This window comes from Protomyctophum parallelum (genome assembly GCF_964188405.1).
Source record: "Protomyctophum parallelum genome assembly, chromosome: 14".
NCBI classification, from domain to species: Eukaryota; Metazoa; Chordata; class Actinopteri; order Myctophiformes; family Myctophidae; genus Protomyctophum; species Protomyctophum parallelum.
The window spans coordinates 22,185,788-22,208,732 of record NC_139709.1 but is presented as its reverse complement, the minus strand read 5'-3'; the positions used below and the strand labels follow the sequence as shown (position 1 = coordinate 22,208,732).

Below are 22,945 nucleotides of genomic sequence, written 5' to 3'. Positions count from 1 at the left end.
AACCAGGAGCTTATTTCACATTTAACCAGTCAATGGTAGAGTATGTTGCCTATGGGCTATAGTGGTCTCCCTACTCTTCCATTAGGAGGACACCTACTGGTTGACAAGTAGCACTGTTCAAGCACACGCACACGCACACACACACAATTTAACTCTATGACAGATACACGCACTGTCTGTCGGTCTATCTTCTTGATTTCTGTTTTTGTTGTTAATAATGGCACTAAAAACACTCCATAACAGACAGTTATCCTGATGTTGTTTTCCCCTAGCTGTTATGTACTGTACCTTTAAGGTCATCTCCCTCGCTGATTTATTCACCCGGAAACAGATCGGAGGAGATGACATAATTACGCGCCAAGTTGAAACGAGCACACTCAGCACAGCACTTTGTCTGAAGCGGTGGGGCAGAAACATCAGAGGAACAGCGCTTCAACTTTTAATCATTATTTATCTGCACACTGAACTTACTCTTAGGTAAGTAAACACTTGTTCGATCAGTAACTTGTTATCTTAGTAACATGTTACATATACACACAAATAACTTCAAATGTGTTACTTTTACATTCTGAAAACGCCATGTCGGCATGTGAAAGAAAGCATCGGTCGTGAAACTGAAATTATATATCATAACCTGTGCTCCCAATTCCCATTCAGCTCGACATGGAAGAAGCAAACAAGCTGATCGGTGCTGGCAAGAAGCACCTGGTCATGGGAAAAGTACCGGAGGCTGTCAATGCCCTGCAAGAAGCCTGCAGTCTGCTGTGAGTTTTAAACGCGTCCTCATATGACCTCATCAGCACGTCATGACCTAATACCGTGGGAAAGGGTTTAAATATGACCTACATTTAAAATGGGAGATGCAGTTGTCTTCACTTATGCTACAATGCTCTCCCAAATGATGAAACTCCTTGCCTAAACGGATTAGCTCTATGAAATCTTTGAAACGTCTGAAAACAAACCTAGCCATTTTGAGTGAATTGTATTTCATTTTTACTTGATTGTGTATGTGTAAATATGATTTAGTTTTAATGCAAAGGCCTCTGTTTTCTTTTAAACTTAAAAGAAAAGAATACTGTTAAACCGTTTCATGTTGAAGGTTGCTACAGTATACAAAAAAAGGTTGTAGGAATGGTAAAGGTTATCATGGTAAAGTGTACATTTTTCTGTTTCTTAAGTGCTAAAACATATGGAGACACTGCAGATGAGTGTGGAGAGGCATTCTTCTTGTGTGGAAAAAGTCTGCTGGACCTAGCAAGGTGGGCATATTTATGAAGAAATGTAATTATCATGTTCACAAAACAATGAACTGAAATGGACAGTGTATGTATATATATATATACACACACTACACGTTTCCAGTGTTTTTGTTGAATTACTGGCACATTTAAAAATGTAGGTAGTTTGTGCATTGTGCCTGGTAGAGTAGATCAACTAAAAGTGCCCAGTCAAAATATCTGCACACAAAAAAACAACAGTTCTGTGGTGTTTGCTTTGGTCATTGTCATGGTCTTCTTCTAGAATGGAGAACACAGTCCTGGGTAACGCTCTGACGGGAGTTCCTGAGGAGGAAGAGGACGGGGAAGATGAACGCAAAGACTCAAACATTGAGAGTACAGAAAACATTGACGGTGAGGAATAATTTACAGTCTTGGCATGGTCAGTTACTCATGTTTGAATACAAATGAAGCTTGCCACATATCTGATTTGAGGTCTCTTGTGTGGCCAAGCTCACAACGTGTCGACAAACTGCATAAATCAGGCTTTATTTGTGCTACTGCAGGAAGCATCAAACCATACAGTAAAATATTTTACTCTGAAAGTGTAAAAACAAATTGTACTGTTACTACAGTGACTAAAATTAAACTAATCTCTGCAGAGAAAACCAGGGATGAGCTGAGGGTTCAGGTCTACGACGCCATGGCAGAGAAGGAGAATAAAACCGCAGATGCAGAAAAGGAGGGAGAGAAGAAAAATGACCTGGAGAACGGTGGCAATTCGGAGAAACTGGCTGTCGATGCGACAATGGCTAAGGACAGCGGAGAGGACAAGGGCCAGACAAGTGGTGATGCGGAGGGTGACAAAAAGAAAGGGGATGAAGTTGAAGAAAAAATGGAAGAAGCTGTACAAAAGAGAGGGGATGAAGTAAAGGAAGGTGGGGAGGAAGAAACGGATGTCGAGAAGAAGTGTGAGGAAGAAGAGAAAGTGAAGGAAGGTGATGAGATTAAGAAAGGGGACAAACAAGAAGTGAATGAAGGGGACGAGATTAAGAAAGGGGACGACATTAAGAAAGGTGACAAACAAGAAGTGAAGGAAGGTGACGAGATTAAGAAAGGGGACAAACAAGAAGTGAAGGAAGGGGACAAACGAGAAGTGAAGGAAGGTGACGAGATTAAGAAAGGGGACAAACAAGAAGTGAAGGAAGGTGACGAGATTAAGAAAGGGGACAAACAAGAAGTGAAGGAAGGGGACAAACGAGAAGTGAAGGAAGGGGACGAGATTAAGAAAGGGGACAAACAAGAAGTGAAGGAAGGTGACGAGATTAAGAAAGGGGACAAACAAGAAGTGAAGGAAGGTGACGAGATTAAGAAAGGGGACAAACAAGAAGTGAAGGAAGGTGACGAAAAGAAAATGAAGGAAGGGGAGGAAGAAAAGATGGAGGAAGGTGAAGAAGAGAAAGTTGGTGTGGCAAAGGGGAAGAAAGGTGACCTAGAAAAAGAGAAGGTTGCTGATGAAAAAGAATGCAAAGAGGAGACCGCCAAAGTTCCGAAGGAGTCAACCGATGAAGAAGAGGAACCGTCAGAGGAAATGAAAGGTTATTTTCAATTCTAATCTTGGCAAACATTGAAACTTCTGAATTATATTATGGCTCAGTCCTGAGAGCTGTTAATGCGGAAGGCTAATAATTGGCAGTATATATTGTTTTAAGGTTGACTTACCGGTACATTCATATAATTGCCATTTGTTCTCACTAATGTGGTACCATGTCTACTCGGTCTGTGTCTTTGATTATCTAAAAATTAACGGAACTATGCACAAAATATTTTCTACTGATGTGCATGTTTTTAAAACCTTTGCATATACTCAATTTTTCCCTCTGGGAAATTTGGGCAGATGAGGAAGAGGGGGGAGAAGATGAGGGTGTAGAGATGGAAGGTGATGCAGAAGGACAAGGGGATGAAGGAGACGCTACAGCTGATAAGGTACTCATCCAATCAACTTGAGTATCCTCTAAAATGACATGGCTTTGAGTTGCACGTCATTCATCTTTCACCGTCTTCAGGGCAGTGACGACGATGAGGAGGTTGGCAACCTGCAGCTGGCGTGGGAGATGCTGGAGGTGGCTAAAGTCATCTATAAAAGGTGTGGTGATTAGTGATTAGCCGTAACTCGGCATTTGGGCATCGAGCGCCGGGTATCCAGACTCTGAATGACTTAACGTGTGAGATCAGAGCAAGCATGAACCCTAGTCTACGACGATAAATGGTTGAATAGGCAGAATGCAAAGGGTGCAATGTATTGGGTTTGATTACCTGGTATCCAATTTCTTTGAAACTTCTGATCGGTCTAAACAAAATGCTAAATTACACATGTTTTATAATGTGCATTTGTCCCTGCATTTCTAGGAAGGAAAGCAAGGAGGATCAACTCATGGCAGCTCAATCTTACCTGAAGTTGGGTGAAGTCTCGTCCGAATCAGGTATACTGAGAGCAGGCACTAACGGATATCTTTTTATATATATATATATAAATTAGTTGACCACTTTCAACCTGGCATCACGGGTACAAACTGTTAACGGATTGCCTTGTTTGATGGGAAAATTAATTTCTTAGGGAACTACACTCAGGCCTTGGAGGACTTTCAAGAGTGCCTGAAGATCCAGTTGAAGCACCTGGATGCTGACTGCCGTCTTCTGGCTGAGACTCACTACCAAGTGGGATTGACTCATGACTGCCTCTTCCAATACAACCAGGCCATCGAGCAGTTCAACAGCTCCATCTCGGTCATTAACAGCAGGCTGGGTAAGCAAATAATACTTAGATTTTTCTAAATGCATTAAGCATGGAATAGAAATGTCCTATGTCTGCTTCCATGGATCTTTACAAAAGTAGAGTTGGATATAAGTGACAGGTTTGACTGCTTGTAGCAGGAAGCAGACTGACCTTTAGAGTCTAGCACCAGGAAGAAAACTGACATTCTTCATCTAGTAGCAGGAAGGAGACTTTCTGCATTTGTACCAAAAGTATTGACCGTCTGAAAACCAGAACATTAATTGCTACATGACAGTGATGAGTTGTACTGTAACTGTATGTCGATACCATTTAAAGTGAAGGCTTTCCCAGTACGTTGAGCCACTTTGCAGTTGTCTCTTGTCAGTGTGGACGGCTTATCCTTAACCCATTCTGAACGGGCACCCATTTTGGTGTCAGCATCATGTTATGCTTTAGCTATTGAAAAATAGCAGATCTACAAGCTCATATCGCGCCACCGAGTGGCGCGATACGAGCTTGTAGGTCTGCCATTTTTGAAAAATCGAAGAACGACTGACATTTTTAGAATCTGATCTCAGGTCAGAATGGGTTCATCAGACCAGTGTGTGTCCAATGGAAAACCTCGTATGAATCTGATCTCAGTTCAGAATGGGTTAAACTCCATCTTTTCTGTCCCAAGCCAAATTGAAGGAGATACTGGACAAAGCAGATGGGCCTGAGGCTTTGCCAGAGGAGAGGAAGGAGATGGAGGAGTTACAGGTGCTGCTGCCAGAGATCCGGGAAAAGGTGGAGGATGCTGCACAGGCTGAGAAAGAGGTACAACGATTTATCTTAACAATACTATCAAATTTATTAATCTATATACCTACTATCTATGGGCATGTCATTATAGGCAAAGAAATGGAATTCAAAGAAATGTGGGGTGGAGGGAAGTGGTTCAAATATCTGTTCAAACTCAAGAGTTTGTAGATTTTCTGTCTAGAAATGTTTTGTATTGATAGAATCTTCAATAGTTTCAGCCCTACGGCTACTGTTGAGGTTCAGCCATGTGGCCCAGATTCAAGTAGGGGCGGTTGTTTAATTGAACGCCAGTGTGGCAATATCCTCGGAAACTAGAGTACTATTGATTGATTGATTGAAATATTTATTAACAGTTTGTAGAATTTACAGTACATTTTAAGCACAAACTCAATACAAAGACTGTTAACTGTGAGTGGACGACCCAATTAAGCATTACACTTGTTTACAACAGGGTCCACATTGTTCAATTCATCAAAACACTAGAGTAGTGCAAACATCGCTCACTCTCTGCTGATTTCTGATCGTCTGCACCTTTGTTAAATTGACACACACGCACACATGTACACACCTATTTTTACACTCCTCTCTCTCTCGCTCTAAGTAATTAGTCTCATGTCACGCAGCTGCCCATAGTTTGGCGGATCCTGCAGCTGCCTATGCCATAAAAAGCATAGGTGAGTTCCAGGCTAGTGTGGCAAGCAATACAGTTATGAAAATTCTAGCCTGAGCTAACGTGTTAGGTTTCTGGTCTAGAGGGGCAGATTTGCGCACGCCCTGATTGGATCTAATCGATCTGTCCGTCACCCCCGGCCCCTCCTCTCCCCCCTAGTGCAGCGCTACGTCACATCATTTGGAGCGACGCCCACCCGGAAGGGTTGACTCCCACTTTTAGACCAGAGCGGCCAATGCGTTCCTCCAGGCTTTCAATTTTTGCACCAACAAAAATGAAAGCCTGGTACAGAGGCTATGAAAATTCTTGCTTTTTCAGAACGGCGGCCCCACCGTTTCAGCTACCATCGGACGAAATGGCATGGACTCTCCAGCTTCCACAGTAAGCCTCACTGTTTGGAGACTGGTTATTCATGCTGCAGGGATGAAAAGTTTGAAGATCTTTAGTAATATTGTACATAAACAAAGACCAGTCTACTACAGACTCTAAATTGAGATTATTGCTTTCCGTCTTGGGCCTCAGTGGTTCACTAATTAACAGCAACCTTAATGGTGCTGCTGTTTAAAACAAAGTAAACGAGGCCATAATAACCTGGAAATTAACCCAGGCATGCTACCAGTACTCAATTAAAGACTTTGTTTATTAAAGACATTTCCAGGTAGACTTAGTTAGGAAGGTTAAGTATAAGCATCCATGACTTAACCACAATGTTTAGCTAGCAATGACTGAAAGTTTTCTGGTACATTTTGTAATGTTTTAATTCAATTGGAGATAAAACGGTCCATTAAAGTTACTGTAGGATTTACAGCTGAAACTGAATAGATGTATTGATGTATATGTTTTTTTTTCAAGTTTCTCTAACAATTTCAATGTGTATCCTCCAGATTTCTCTGAAGTCACCCGCTAAAGTCACTTCTGCTAAAGAAGAGGCTTCTAAGACTCCTGTGTCTAACATCTCCCACCTTGTCAGAAAGAAGGTGAGGGAATGAGTATTAAGTCAAATCAAACCTCATGACAAACTACTTGGGGGTTGAGTCTTCCCAGAAAGTAGGCTTTGTTTTGGTGAGTAGCAAAGTGTATTTTATTATTTATAGACCAGGCTGCTTTACCGGGATGTGTGTACAACGGCTCTAAAGTAACTGTTTAGGAGAACTCCTAACTCTATGGAACATAGCTACCATACGTAATAGGGGATTCACACTATGGTCGTGGTAGTGTGAATTATGCATACCGTTCCCGAGAACTGATTGCCCAACTGTACCCGGTATCGCAATCAAGTCTCGGATACGGATTGCTGCAATGTGAAAGCCATCCGTACTAAAAGGAGGAAGTGGACTATAATCATTTATATATTTTTATGATGACACATTATTTTACCTTGGTTGTAGTTCTGGTAGTTCTACTTGACTGTTGACAAAGAATGATTGATTGATAATCCGCTAGTGTTTGAGTAGCACAGCACGAGCCGTGGAAAACAAACGCATGCAGCTATGACAAACATACCAAGGTTTAGTCAGTGACGTCACTGTTAACATACCAAGTATATGTACGTGATACAGACGAGAGACCGTTAACGTTACTTTGCGCTGTTTAAGACCATCAGCGCAGGAACGTCAGGAACACGGCCAAACTTTATTTGAATGAAGTGTACCCGGGTGTGCTGTTAAATCTCGGCCAATGTGAATCATGGCCAGTGAGGCAACCATATTCGGGAACGGTTCGAATCAAAAGGACTCTGTCCTTCTCAGTGTGACTCCCCTATAAAACTATATTTACTGTTCAAGCCTGAGTAAGTGACTATGCAAAACTTTCTGTGACGAATGAGTACATGGCTTCTACAATGTTGCACCATACAAATCTCACGGTTTGAATGAACCCATATGATTTCAGAGGAAGCCTGAGGAGGAGAGTCCAGTGAAGGAGGGATTGGCCAAAAAGGTGAAGCAGAGTGAGGATGAGAAGTTCCACACCAATGGAGAACAGGAGAAGCCTCACACTAACGGAGATGCTGTGGCCTCTAGTGCCAACAAGATGGAGGTGGAGAGGTATGAACCTTATCATATTTATTTTCCATTTATTCTACTGCTTTTAAAGTATACTACAAGTAGATCCCTAAACCCATAAACAAGGCTGCTGGAGTGTTCCTACATTTCACTGCTGTAGAAATGGTATCTACAGTATGTAATGGCAATTGTGCCTCAGTGGGTCTCTCTCTCAACCACTGTAGCCTGTTATGATGTACTATTTCTGTATGAAAGTGCAGATACAGCAACTGTCCTGGAACATTAAATCAAGTGAAACCATTTACACATTTTTAAGTGGTGCCTCTGCAGGAGGCTGGCAATCTGTAAGAGTCTGTCCAGAGCTAAACAGCTGGCCACAAGAGTACCTCCACCAACTGTCTGACATGTTTTCTGATTAATATGTATATTATCATGGAAGTCACTGGGGCTCATAGTGGGCTGAGAGCCACATGATCGGCCCGTTAATAAGTTCTTGCTGCATTACTGACTGTGGTTTTTCTTGCAGCCAGTGAATCTGAGATCCTTTCTAGTTCTTTGTCTCCAAGACTCCATCCAAGGACAGACTCAATGCAACATGACAAGCTGTGAAATGTGAATGAATGTCTTGAGCAGTTGTAAGCTCTTAAATGTTGAGCGGTTGTAAGCTCTTAATGTGCAGTTGTAAGCTCTTAAATATGCAGTTGTAAGCTCTGGAATGTTCTTGTAAATATGTGTTTATATGTAACTCATTTTGTAAAAGGTCAATAAAGATTACTGTTTGGAATATAGTTCAATTTGTTTTGTGCTGTTCTGATGGGTCATTATGGAGAAGTAGAACTTGCATTAAAAAAAACATTCAAACTTATTGGGATATGGGTCAACATTTCAATGGTGCATCCCTAGTTTGGAATAAAGGGGCATTGCTTTTTTCAAATTCAGTGTGTAAGCCTTTTTTAGACTGCACAATAATTAATACAGAATGAGAGCATATAGACATTGGTTATATCGTCTAACAGCAGTTCATTATCGATCTGCCAAAATGTCTCGGTACTTCTAAAGCCGTAGATTTGTGAATGCAGTTGTTGAACCTTGACAAACCTAAATGCTGAGTTTGTACTTCCAAATCAATGTATTGGACCTATTAAGCTACAATCCAGGATTCAAACCTGGGTGGTCTCAATCCCTGCATGGCTAGTGAGATATTGTGCTTGTGAGCTTGAGCGGATGCGTGCGAGAGGGAATAATTGAGAAAACAGTGCTCATGTCATGTCCTGCTGTGAGGGGACAGTAGTTTCTGAGGCCCTCCTGCTGAGTCTACTGTTGACCTTTCAAGTCAAGCCTGTACTTGACATCCAATCAGGCTCACACTGAGTCAGTCTATTCCTTTCTCTCCCCCCTAGAAAGTGTCGTGTGTGATATTTCATCATTAGTCACTGAAAAACACCACAACCATGGGCTCTGCTATCCTAGACTTTTTACTGCAGTGGGATTGTCAGTTACATTCTGGGTAGATTTATAAATTAAGGAGAAAAGTTTGTGTGTATAGCACATTTAAACAAGGCAATTCAATGTGCTTTACATTAAGCATTGAGACAAAACAGCATTACTGCACATTATAAACGGGCATTTTATTTGAAAAAAGCAATAGCAATACGTAAACTTCAAATGTATTGTCACATCACATTTACCTTATTTACACGTGTAAATAAGGTGGGTGAGATATATATAATTCAACAATAGTAATAAAATGGAAAATATGAGAATAAAATTGATAGACCCCAACTGCTGATATGGCCTGTTTTTTAGTGCTAACTAACACAACTATTCATAACAATAACAGTATATTATTCTCTTTCTATCAGTGTGCATCCCCTACACAAGCCATCTTTATTACACAGTGGCAAAAGGGGAAGCAGTGCATTTGTAGCTTTTAAAGGAAAAAAGAATACCATGCAAAAAGAGAACTGGTGATGAACAAGAGTGCCCTTCAAACATCCAGTTGCTTTTTAATTAATGGTGGAGCAGATGTGCCTAATTATCAACCTATTGTGGGCTGAGAGGTGTGCTTGGGCCAACGTTTGATCGCTAGCTCGCAACTGTGTTTCTATTAAGGAGGTTTTTGTCCATCCGCTGTTATCAGGCCCTTCATCCCGTGTCCATGGAAACAACATTGAAGACATGGCTCCGTGATAGAGGAGAGAAGTGGCCTTCTGGACGGTCTGTTTGTACACCTTATGAGATGTCTGCCTATAGCAGCAAATGTGCCCCTGGCAACAGAACTACAGTTTTATTGTGCAATTTTGTCTATCAAATCACAAGTGTTATTGCCCACAATATGACACAAATATGTGTCAATGTCTTTGTTTAAAACTTATTTTAAACTTTAAATGCTGCATTATTCACAAATATGTAATTACTTCTGTGATTCCTGTGGATATAATTAACCCAGTGGTTTGACCATTTTCATATCAAGGCCCATTATTTATTTGAATTTGAGCCACGGACCTGATGAGATTTAGCCTCTCAGACGCAAAACTAAAGAATATTTTGTTGTCGTTGTATAATATTTTGTCCACTATCCATGCTGTATCCATGCGGTGGATTGTGCAGTCTGGGTAGGGAATTAGGAAATGAGTCAGTTTAGGTGGCATCTAGTTAGGATGCCTCTCGGGCGTCTCCCTGGTTAGGTCTTCGAGGCATGTCCCACTGGGAGGAGACCCTGGGGCAGACCAAGGCGCAGTAGGAGGAAACACGTCTCGGGGGCCCCCAGGAGGAAGTCACTAATGTTGCTCTGGAGAGGGAAGTCTGGAGCTCTCTGGTGGAGCTGTTGCCCCCGCAACCCGACTATGGATAAGCGGTTGAAGATGGATGGATATCCATGCTGTATTGATGTTGGTACCATTAGCTGAGGCAACAGGCAAAATAACAATTCTTAACTACATTCTGTAATTGTGTAGAGCTGTAGACTACTTGTAAATTAAGTAATACAGATGTGAAATGAAACCAAATGGACCCTTACTGCCTGGGGACCACCTGGAACCTCCCAAGGACCACTGGTGGTCACCGGACCACTGGTTGAAAACCACTGATTTAGCCTACAAGCAGTCCATGTTGACACTAAGAACTTGACCATTTATGAAGAAAAAAAGAATCAATTAAAATATTTCCACCATGACATTTTCAAAACAATTTGTAACTTCCTGCATAACATTTCTAGGCCTAGAATAACATTAGCCCTGGACTAAACAGAGAGCAAAGTATGCATGGTTTGGTTGATTTCTTTTTTTCAGGAGTGATGACTGGTACTGTGCAACATATAGAGCAAGGGTGTATTTAACTACGGCTAAAGCCTCTGTCATTATGCAAACTATCAAATATAAAACTATAAAAATACAGTACATACTGTAGCAGCAGTGAAGAATGTGCAGGAAGTGAGACCCGCTCACTGTACTGCAGTGAACAAAACAGTGTTTCCACAACCCACCACTATCCTTTATAGTAATGCCAACGGGCCGATGGCACAATTTAGCAACGCAGGAGCAGTCCTTTGAAGACATTCAAAGGAAGATAGAACAGTGAATGATCATTTCCTTTTGTGTGTGTTCCTCAAATATAGTCTTATATTTTTCAGATCAACCATACTGATGGATTTGATTTTATAGAGCTTTTATATAGTCTGTAATCAAATGTTCTATTATCTGTTGGTACAGTAATCTTGGTAGAGAGAAAGATACCCAGCCACACAGTTTTGTTTTCTGCTATAACCTTGGGGATAGGGACGGGGGATCACACAGCTAAATTGCAGTTGTATTTTATTTCTCAATTCATTTTTTCGTTTTTTTGTTTCTGCTTTATTTCCATGTTTTACTGTGATGTTCAATCCTTTTTGTCTGAAGAAACATATCTGACTCCCCCTGGGGTATATAAAATAAATTGAATAAAAGGATTTTGAAAATATAACAAGAGAAAGTTGTGGGAGTACAAATGCGCTGCTTAAAAAAGCTGCAAAATGTGAAGGTGGCTGGTCAACCCCCCCCTGTAGCAGGCCGACTCATCTCCTCATCATACTTGTTTTATGTTTTTGTGTTTTTAAACTTGCTGTAACACAAAAACCTTGTGATAAACAAACAACAATAACCAAATATGGTAGGGGTATGGGGTATTCTCCTGTTTGTATATTAGCTGACTGAAATTATTAAAACAGACCAAACATGTTTTTGCACACAATAAATGTGTTCATGACAGGTGTGTAGGAATAAAGCCTTTGTGTCAATGTAAAAGAGAACATAATTCACGCATAGGCTAGTAGGCCTATATTTTATAAGGCAAGACTAGCTCTGAATCTGATCCATAGCCCTATATGCCCTTGCTGCCATTGCATTATGGACCAGAGCTAAGCCAAGACAACTTGCTACACTACAGTACAAGTGAAGACAGGTTGTACATGCTGATATAAGAACAAACACACACACACACACACACACAATCTTTGTGAGGATACACACACACACACACACACACTATTTCCGGCTTAATTAAGTCCTCCTGCTCTGAGGAATCTTGTTACATTTCAAACCAAATATGCTACATTTCCATAAACTGGCCATTGCTAATTTGCTATAGCAGTTGTTTGATGACAAATACCTGTTGTTTACCTACCAAGATAATCGTGGTGATAATGACATGAAATTAAAGTCTTGTAGTTGTAATGATCTTCTCCAGGAGTATGGACTTAGTGCACTGCAAATACATGCTGTGTACAGTATGTAGGGCAGCTTGAGGGCAGCGATCATTACACCAAACAAGCATGAGATAAGAATAATAAAGTGTGAATCTGTAGTGGGTTGACTGCAGTAATTGGCAATTTGAAAATCTGTTGCATGTAAAAGATTTTTTTGAAGTTTATATTTTTGAATGCATGATAAATTGTTCATAGCCAATGAAACAATAATAAACAAAAAATAAAACTTTGAAACTTTTTGGAGCAGCCTAAAGTATGTTTGTGTTACCTTATAGCAGTGATTCTCAAAGTGGGATATATGGGGACCACGTCATTGGGATGGTTACAGGGGTTTGCATCTAAATGAACAGCTGTTGCTATTATTTCACCAGCTAGATATTTATTCGTCATGTAGAATGACTTTATTTTCATATCAAGGCCCTTTATTTATTCAGCATTTGAGCCACGGACCACCATTTGATGACATTTAGCCTCTCAGACCCAAAACCTACAAATATTTTGTGCAATTCCATGCTGTATTGATGTAGCACCATTAGAACAAACGTTGATCAAATTAAGACTCTCTAGTCTAAATATTTAGAATCTTGTAAATTAAGTAATGCAGATGTTTAACAATATAATTTAATTCTCAAGAGCATAAAATGAAAACAAATCCATTTGGTTTCATTTTATGCTCTCAAGAGGTTGAACAATTAGTGAACGAGCTCCATTCGGAGAAACGACCGAGTCCACGTACCGTACCGTTGTAGAATTATGTAGGCCTATATAAATATATAGGCCTACTGTGTAACAACAAAAATCTTCTCTAATGGGGGCCCCGGGCACAACATAATGTAAAAATTGTATTTGTGGGGGGCTTCATGTGCTATAACATGAAAATGTTTGAGAACCATGCAGTAGCCTGCCCTATACTATAGACTTATTATGGGATGGGAGAGGAGCAATCACATGATGAAATCTCATGACTGTGTGTGCTCATGCTGCGTTAACATGGATTATTAGATAAAATATGTAAAATAAATGTTGCTCTTTGGCCTTCTAATGAATTTAATAGTAGCTTAAGATATGACAAATAACACCTTTTTGAACAAGCAAGTTCTGTATAAGATAGATGGGGCATTTTTGTCAATTTATGTCCTTCTTCATCCTTATTTATCATCATAAAAGTGGTTTCACAATAAGGAGATCGTGTAAAATTCCCATCAGGCTAGAGGCAGAAATGTGCAAAGTCATGCTCTATCATTGCGGTAGACAAACTAGTCTGGGGTTGTCTGACTCTGAGGGGGATCGACTCAAACCAAGCCTGTAATTGATATTCCGTAGTACGACGGTGTCGCTGGCCAAAAACAAGTGATCTACAAGCTAACAGGCGTCGCAATCCGTCGCGTTGATATCTTGTAGATCGGTTCTTTTTGGCGAGGTCCATATGGTTGGCTAAACGTCAGTTACTATCGCGATAATTGAACTGGCGTATATAGTCTCAAGCGATCTTGGCACATTTGCATTCCTCATTCAGACTGCCGAGGTGATCAAAGCTGAGGTATGTATTATATTATGTATTCAACCAATTTGAACCAGATACATATATGTTATGTTATGTTATGTAATGTTATGTAGTCTTTACTAGTGATATGTTTACCCTATTGGCGTATACCTGGTAACTTTCAGTGCTCATATAATTCAAAGCTTATTCATTGAACATATAATTTATAGCAAACCAAACCACTTATTTATATTTAGATACGTGGTGTAAATAAGTATGTAGTAGGTAGCCATTTGTATGTGTAGGCTATTATGTACTAATAATGAATGAATGTAAGATTGTAGGCCTGATAAACGAACCGTACGGACGGGCACTTTGATTTTCACATACTAACTGTAGGCTACTATAGTGAAACTGAAAGTCTGAAACATTTACGGTAATTTCGATGCACTTTAACACTAATGCTTTTCGGAACAAAGTAGCCTAACATTATTTCTTTTGATAGACTATTAGTTGTAGGCTATTGGTATTTATTTGACAGTTTATTAGGTCAAATTCCAAAGTACACTCAAGCGAAATAATTTCACCTTGACCAGTGAACTCAGGAAGATCGATCATCGTCAAAGTAAGCGAATCGACTGGAGCTTTGAAGCCTACAGCAGGCTTTTGTTTAGCAGGTGCTTTGGTTGTAGGCATTCGGAACTGTGGATTTGCCAATGGGGACATTTAAGTATGCAATTATTTTGCATTCGTGGTGGTGGGTGCGGTGATTCACAGTAGCATAAGCGTACTATAGTAGGCAATAAGACGGAGTCACCAAATGTCAATACCTTCTGAGAACAAATCCTTGCAGTTGCAATGCAAAAGTGTATTGCTTTCAAATCTGATCACATACTGACAGAATAATCTGTAGAATAATAACTGCCCATGTGATGATTTGGTGTCTGTCTGTCTGTCTGTCTGTCTGTCTGTCTGTCTGTGCATGTCTCATTAAACATAAAAACATAAAAATTGGGTTGAGACAATTTCTCTTTCCTGTCTTGCAGTATAGCCTTAACAAAACCCCATCAAAAACTAAACTTTCGTCCTTTCACATATAGTCCTACTGAAGATGGCTGCAGGCAAGGCACAAATTGGGAAACTGGCCCCGGACTTCACAGCCACAGCGGTGATGCCAGATGGACAGTTCAAGGACATCAAGCTGTCAGACTACAGAGGTAACGCAACATCACTGAACCGAGGAAATGCTTTGATCCTGCTTCTGAATCCATGCTTTGGGATCCTCTTATTGTGGATTGGAATTGAATAGGTCACATTTACACAACTAAGGATAACACATTAAATTAAAGCGAAATAGAATCTCACAGCTGAAAATGTTTGTATGACCAAGTCCTATTATGTGATTTGTGAAACAGTGTGAAAGGAGCCCCCACACACACTGACACCAGTGCTGTTCCCTAAACAATTAACACAATATGTAACATTATGTTTTACTTATATTCTTCCTGCTGTTCTACATACTGCCAAGTGCCAACCAGGTGAAGAAACCACAGATTGATGCTTTAACCTTTTGCTTTCATATGAAATATCAGAGACCGTCAGGGTTTCATGGAAGATTCTTATATATATATGAATATATTGATAGTTTGACAACTTTATGCTCTAATCTACAAGCATTGAGCTTGTAGATCGGCTACATGCGGCGCAACACCACCAAGTGACACTGTTGTGCAGCCTAACACACACACACACACACACACACACACACACATTAACTGTATATATATATGACAATTTCGGGTGTGGCCTGCACACCATTCTTTTGATAAATAATGACTTTATTGAATTAACCCATTCTGACCTGAGATCAGATTCATACGAGGTTTCCGCCGGACACACACTGGTCTGATGAACCCATTCTGACCTGAGATCAGATTCTAAAAATGTCAGTCGTTCTTCGATTTTTCAAAAAATAGCAGACCTACAAGCTCGTATCGCGCCACTCGGTGGCGCGATATGAGCTTGTAGATCTGCTATTTTTCAATAGCTAAAGCATAACATGATGCTGACACCAAAATGGGTGCCCGGTCAGAATGGGTTAACAAATGACAACGTTTAACGTTGTCATTTGTGTGAAAACGTTGTCATCAGTGAAATGTCCCTTTAATAGTGTCTTCTTCCCTTATAGGGAATTATGTTGTATTTTTCTTCTATCCTCTGGACTTCACCTTTGTGTGTCCAACTGAGATCATCGCTTTCAGTGACGCAGCAGAGGAGTTTAGGAAGATCGGCTGTGAGATCATCGGCGCCTCCGTGGACTCCCACTTCTCCCATTTTGCATGGTACAAATTGGTCACAGTGATAGCAAACACCCACTTTCTAGTGTTTCACTGTTCATGTTAGTGATGTTACTCCTACAAACTCATGTTTCATTTCGGCGTGTCCATGTTCTTACAGGATCAACACACCTCGTAAGCAGGGCGGTCTGGGTCCAATGAAGATTCCGCTGGTGGCTGACACACGGCGCTCCATCTCCACCGACTATGGAGTGCTGAAAGAGGACGAGGGTATCGCCTACAGGTGGGAATGACAATATCACGTGGCCATCACTGAAGCTTCATCGCATGCTGCAAATAAATTATTTTCAAGCTTTCCCCCCTCGAAAATCTCAAGATTTGTAGATCGTAAGACAGGCAGACATACAGACCTTTATTGATCCTAAGGGAAATTCTGTTGTCGTGGCAGCACTGCAGTAAGGATGAAACAAAGATTCATACAGTTATGGTTAAAAGAGAATAAGTAGAGAATAAATGGTAGGGTAACACTAATTAAAATAGGTAGAAAAATATAAAAGACCACTTAACATGATCCAACCTGGCCATCTGTGTCTGGTCTGGTGCAGTGTGCATAATGATGAATGAATAACATCCAGCAGGTAGAAATAGAGGCATAGGTATCGTGTGCATGCAATCACCAATAAAAACGGCATATAAATAGACTTGAAGGCCTACAATAAAGACTGACCTAGCTGTCTGCACTTGTATTGATCGGGTTAGCATAGGGTATCATTTGCAGAGTATAAATGTAGACATTGTGACAAATGACACCATCATGTTGACAAAGTATGAATTAGGCTTTTAATTCCCGCAGTCCACTTCCCTAAACATTAGGAACATGGATTTATTTCAGACCTCGGGACCTGGGATGTGCATCACCCCTTCTTATCTGCCCTCAGCTCACTTTGTTTTCCCTCCTGAATAAAGTAGAAAATGTTACACTGAAAGTGTAAAGGTTTACCCATAAGGACTTTGCTGTGTACCTGGGTTTATTTATCCCCATCACAACACCAACCAGTCACCAATCTATATGGGGGAAAAGACGATTTTGACATTGTGTTCTATAATTTATGTATCCTACCCATTTAATAATATTTCGTGAATCTGTGCACAATTAAATCACAAAACAAATATTGTGATCCATGTGATTTCAGAGGGCTGTTCGTCATTGATGACAAGGGAATATTGAGACAGATCACCATTAATGACCTTCCGGTGGGACGCTCTGTCGATGAGACCCTGCGTTTGGTCCAGGCCTTTCAGTTCACAGACAAGCATGGAGAAGGTATTGTGCTACTGCCATTAACTGATCGCTCCACACACTGGCAATACGAAAAGAAAACATAATCACGGCTTATATGTTTTATGTGGCCTCAAGACAAGAATGTGTTTAAAGTGGACTCCCAAGCAAAGAAAAGAGACATTGTAAATTTGTAATAATAGTAGTGCCAGCCTATTGTAAGCCACACCTCGCCTACACTGCTCTGCAACTTGTTGCACCATCCACCTGACCTGACCTCTGTGAGTATGCTGGTGATTTAATTCTTGTACAGCTTATTTTCCTTCATACAGTGCCAAAGTATCTCAGACAGGCTGCTCACAGAGTTAATGCCATCTTGATGGGGGCAAAGACCATACGTATATGCTTGCCCAGGTTCAAAGGCTGATGCACTTATCAGGGTTAAAATTCACCTTTCATTTTCTTTCTAATGAGAGAGGATTACAGGAGAGGAAATGTTTGGTGGTTTTGAACTATGGCAAATCCCAAATTATACTGTACCTTCAAGTCTTGAAAGGGCATAGCTTCAAAATATGATATTCATGAAGGCACATGCTGTAATAGCTTGTGAGTATTTTTAGTAGTACATGAATTCATTGTTTTACACCATTATACAATGTGCTGCTGCCATTCATAAAATGTGTCCAAATTGAAAGATTTAGAACAAAAATGTTCAGAAGGACTCCTTTCTTAAATCCAGACCAACAGATTGTGTGATCTGTGTAGGCTACTATACAGTACAAACAACATCCTTTCGGAAAAGGGTGATTGCTTGACCCTTGGAAGTGCTGTTAAAAAAAAGACTAATTGCTAAGAAGATAATAGATAGTTACAGCACTACTTGTGTGTTCAGCAATACACCTGCCAGTGTGAAGTTGATCGCTGAATGTTTTCAACAATTGAGACAAACAGACAAGACAGACAGACAGACAGACAGACAGCAATAATAATTAAATAACATAATATTTATTTATCTTTTCAGTGTGCCCAGCTGGCTGGAAACCAGGAAGTGATACCATCAAGCCTGATGTCAAGAAGAGCAAAGAATTCTTCTCCAAACAGTAATAATGCCACGACCACAGTGTGCAGCCTACTGTAGGAGACTATAGAGATTACAAATCCAATATTGGACAATATTGAAGTCAGTCAATGAACCACTGTGCCTGAGGAAAAAGGGGTAAAGGCGACAATTTCAACACACCCCATCTGTTATGAGTTTATAGTGGGTATTTTTTTTTAAGAAACTGTGTTAAATGTATAATTGTGTTTACACTATCATTTGTGTTTGTAGTGTACTAAATATAGATCTTACTTCATTCCTTGCTAATGTAAAACCCCAAGGTCTGAAGGTCAGTAGATTAAAGCTTTTCATGGTAAGGAGGTGACAGATATTTTTTCTTTTTTTATACAGTGGATGACTGAAATGTCCTTCCATTTAAATAAAGAATATAAAATAAAATACACAGCACTGTGTCCCCTGCTATTACACATAAAACATGTATCGCATATTTAATATGAATGGTGATTTAGACAATTTATTTGAGATTAGATGTGTCATCATGGGGCAGCACAATCAAGTTTTCTTTACAAGAAATCTCTAAGAAGAGACTACCAGCACTCATGGATATGTCATTTAAGGCACTTTTATTATTTTCTGGTTGGCATAGTATGCTGCAGACAGCACAATAGTGTTTCGGCTTGGAGCCTTCATCAGCGTTGCATGCTATAAATAACAGGAAGTGTCACTTTTATAGTGTCCTGGGGTACGACATCTTCCCTTGTCCGTGTCGATACAAACAACCAACAGCCAAAACCCAAAAGTGCAATCATAATACAGCAAAATACAAATACACATTAATATATGGGGTTTGTACAGGACTTATAACATTGCAGGTATTAGAGAATATATTGTGCAAAATTAGCTGCAATGTTTTTTACTTTTTTTGACAAGACAGGTTGAGCAACAAACCAAAATTAGAAAACACTTTAGTTGACTAATACAGGCAGCAAAATCAAGGACCTTGCACACACGATCAGTGTCATATATTGGTACAAATTACATCTTTAAGTAAGTTGACACAATGATTGAAAGCGTTTTAGATATGTTATATGTTTATTTATTGACCCTGCAGTTGAATTATTTGTTGGTCACTCTCCTCAATCCGCAATCCTGTTGATGGTCCTGGCTCCTGGGCCGTAGGGGAAGTAATGGGCATGCATTACTTTATGGGATGGTTTGTCTAACCTGTTTAAGACGCAGGCATGTTACAGACCTGTGAGGTCTGGATCGCAAGAGACAACATCAGGGGAGAGCTGCCAGGGCCTCGTGGATAGAAGGCATAGCCTTTTAGCACTAGCAGTATCTCAAGTTCCTGATTTGTTGTTTTTCAAGTTTAGTTTTCAATTGTTTAGACTTTGGTGGTAAATGAGGACAGGTAATGAAATACCCCAAAATGTAAAAATGGTAAATAAATGGTGCATTTATATAGCGCCTTTATCCAAGGCACTTTACAGAGATTGTGCATTACATTCACCCATTCACACACACATTCATACACCGATGGCAGCGGAAACCATGCAAGGCACCAACTAGCACATCGGGAGCAATTAGGGGTTCAGTGTCTTGCTCAAGGACACTTCAACAGTAACTCTGGGGGAGCCCGGGTTCGAACTGGCAACCTTACGGTTTCCATCCAGGCACTCTACCCCTGAGCCACCGCCATCCCCAAAATGTACTTGTGGACCTGTCCACTTTGTGGAGCCAGCATGTCACCCAGCCTTTCCACAAGATGCATTTGAAATAAATTGATATAGTTAAAAATAAAATTTATGTTTCGTACACATTCAACTTAGAGGACAGCTCTAAAGTTAACTTAGAACTTTCATGACTCCTAACTGTTAGGTCCTCTTGGGAGGAAGGACATCTGGTGCATGGCTTTTTGTGTGACTCAAAGGCTGTGCTTGTTTAATAAGGAGCTTGTTACAGTTACATAATGTACTGTAGTTACAGTCTTACAGTCAGAGTATACTATATACTTGTATAACTCATTGGTTCTGGGCGGGAACAGACTATGGTTCTGGGTGAAAGCAGAGCCATAGGGTATAGACAAAGTTGCGACATTGAGGGGGCAGAAAACATAGCCTAGAAGAGCCACTGGACTGGCCCCATGAAGTGAACGGATTTGTCGTAACTCTGTCTTACTTTATGGCTCTGGGCGGGAGTAGTACAGTTTCAGCCAATCAGCGTATAAAAACAAGTGACGTCATCTCGACGCGCTGTTCACTTTCATCTCCAGCATGCTCGCTGGCGTATTCCAGTCCACAATTTCTAGTTCCACTTAGTTAATACTTAGCAACAACATTAGCAACTACAAGAAAAGTAAACTACAAAGTATTATGGCTGAATCAGCTATAGGCCTAAACGATTTTTGCCGTCTCTGCAAAGAGAATTGTCGGAAAGGCGGTCGTTTAACGAACACCAAGAAGATTTACGAACGTGATGGACCTGACATCAAAAGCGTTTATCAGCGTCTCTTTGCAGTGGGTCTACAGCTGAAGCCACAGGACGACAAATCATTTCGTATTTGCAGCAAGTGCTGCAGGATGATTAAAACAATAGAGGAGGTGTTCTTAACACTCAGGAAATGGAAACTTTCCGAAGACACCGTCGATAAACTAGAAGAGACCGTCGATGAACTAGAAGAGACCGCCATTAAACAAGAAAATGATCTTTCCGAAGAGACCGTCGTTAAACTAGAAGACACCGCTATTAAACTAGAAGAGACCCCCGTTAAACTAGAACAGACTACCGTTAAACTAGAAGAGACCGCCGTTAAACAAGAAGAAGAAGAAAAAGAACTTTCCGAAGAAACTGGACCCGAACCAGCTAGTAGCCAACCCACAACGACACCCCAAAATACACCACGCCAAACAGAGAAAAGGATGAGAGAATCGCCTTCTAAAACACCACTGGCAGTGAAAAGACAAAGGCACATTCCCCCAACACCGAATCCCAAGTCAACGCCACTCAGTCATGGTTTCACAAGACGAAGTGAGATAGAGGTAAGATTAAGAAGTTTACAATCACATCGATGTAGGTCTATTACGTAATTCTATCTTATTCGTCTGTTGCTAAATCGAAATCCCAACAGCACTATATTCTGTCAGTCAAGCAAGTTAACATTGAGAGAAAGGAGGTTTTCACTTAGACTTTTAATAAGTTTTACTTTGCCATTCCATATTCTCTCTGGTCTACAATGCTCTCCATACCACGTTGTGTTCAAAATATGGTGTAAGAAAAAAAAATGTTTGATTGTCTTTATGATTAAAGATAGGAAATGTACAGCTCAAAACCATTACAAAATCATTACATGTTTGTTGATCACAGAAACGGTAGCCTATATTATTATTTAGTCAACAATACTTTAAGTAGTAATGCACTCTGTTTAATATTTCAGGTGAAGATTCATTACCCTTTATCTAAACCAACCACCCTGAAATGCCCCACATCTGCAGCAGGGATCGTGGAGAATATTGTAAAGGGAAAATGGTCAACTGCTGTTAACCTCATCATGAAACATGACAAAATGCTGAACAAAATCCAAGAATCTGTGCTCATTCTCCTAGATGCTGAATGCACAAGACTTTGCCATCCTAGACAAGATTTCATGCTCTTTCGTTGTTCTCCCAACGACTTGAAGGCCTTCTCATTTGCCAGGATGGAGTCAGATCTCCAGCGTCTGGCACCATTTTTGTTCTCACTGTTGTCCACCATCACAAACGAGTCTCCACTTAAAACCTGTGCTGCTGCAGCTATACTCCTCAGAGGAAGAAATATGAAACTCCCATCTGCCTTTGCATATTACATAAACGGTGTTTTACTACAGTGTGGTGGTGCAAAAAAGGCTGTTTTTCAAAGACTTTGCATGTTAGGGATTTCAACCACCCATATCTCAGCAGTCAAGAAGCAACGTTCACTGGCAAACAACTGTGGTGATGCAGAAATTGTTCCTCAACCCCCAGTTGAAAAACAATTGCTTGCAAATATGATATAATATAGAACATTTTGAATCCCAAACTTGTAATTGTAACAGAGTATATGTGAGTACTTCTACCACTGGTAGAAGAACTACATACCTGTAGTTCCTGTGCAGGTATGATGCTGCTCCTGGAACTGAACATGCTGCACCATGGTTGGTAGGCTACTGCACAGAGATGACCTGTAGTTTTTGTACATCCTTCACTAGTAGCTTGCTGTTGGAACTATTCAGGAGCTTGGTGAGGTCCTAATGGTAATGGTCCTCCTGCAGCTTATAGAACAGAACATGCACCATGGTTGGTCGTTACTGGACAGCGATGTTCTGGTCTGGATTGTACAGGGATATATTTTAGCTTAGCAAAGCTCTGAATGTAGGATAACCATTTGTCCTTCACATTTATTATTCTGTTTGTATATATACCGGTATGTAAATGTTTTTTTTGTTATTAGTTTATTTTTACAACATTGTTTATTTGTAAATAAAATGCTTGCAACACCAACTTGGCATTTCTGTTCCAGACGTACAATGTATCATACATACTCTATAGTATCATACCATAGAGACTGTAAAAAATTGTATCATACCCATGTTTAGAATAGA

General features: G+C 40.3%; 3 protein-coding genes across 6 annotated transcripts; all 3 read left to right on the top strand.

Annotated features, from left to right (window-relative positions):
- The first annotated feature begins 361 nt into the window (after positions 1–361).
- On the top strand, positions 362–8,210 carry LOC310870354 (nuclear autoantigenic sperm protein-like). Of its 4 annotated transcripts, none has more exons than XM_083781541.1 (15): positions 362–477; positions 658–764; positions 1,179–1,259; positions 1,522–1,631; positions 1,880–2,188; positions 2,336–2,815; positions 3,115–3,203; positions 3,284–3,363; positions 3,627–3,700; positions 3,835–4,023; positions 4,673–4,809; positions 5,783–5,845; positions 6,349–6,441; positions 7,355–7,509; positions 7,994–8,210. In XM_083781541.1, exons 2-15 carry the CDS (start codon positions 664–666, stop codon positions 7,998–8,000), a joined length of 1,968 nt encoding a protein of 655 aa, XP_083637667.1. In that variant the 5' UTR covers positions 362–477; positions 658–663; the 3' UTR covers positions 8,001–8,210. The 4 variants fall into 4 exon arrangements, with proteins under 4 accessions (XP_083637667.1, XP_083637666.1, XP_083637665.1 ...); XM_083781540.1 differs by having other exon boundaries at positions 1,880–2,205; positions 2,332–2,815; XM_083781539.1 differs by having other exon boundaries at positions 1,880–2,425; positions 2,492–2,815.
- A 5,489-nt stretch (positions 8,211–13,699) lies between these two features.
- prdx1 (peroxiredoxin 1) lies at positions 13,700–18,771 on the top strand. The gene is made up of 6 exons (XM_083782962.1): positions 13,700–13,748; positions 14,792–14,908; positions 15,880–16,033; positions 16,149–16,271; positions 17,182–17,312; positions 18,289–18,771. The coding sequence occupies exons 2-6, from the start codon at positions 14,803–14,805 to the stop codon at positions 18,369–18,371; spliced, it is 597 nt and encodes a 198-aa protein (XP_083639088.1). The 5' UTR covers positions 13,700–13,748; positions 14,792–14,802; the 3' UTR covers positions 18,372–18,771.
- Positions 18,772–20,661: 1,890 nt separating this feature from the next.
- Positions 20,662–22,865, top strand: LOC310870243 (uncharacterized protein). The gene is made up of 2 exons (XM_083781343.1): positions 20,662–21,368; positions 21,764–22,865. The coding sequence occupies exons 1-2, from the start codon at positions 20,703–20,705 to the stop codon at positions 22,358–22,360; spliced, it is 1,263 nt and encodes a 420-aa protein (XP_083637469.1). The 5' UTR covers positions 20,662–20,702; the 3' UTR covers positions 22,361–22,865.
- Positions 22,866–22,945: the final 80 nt, after the last annotated feature.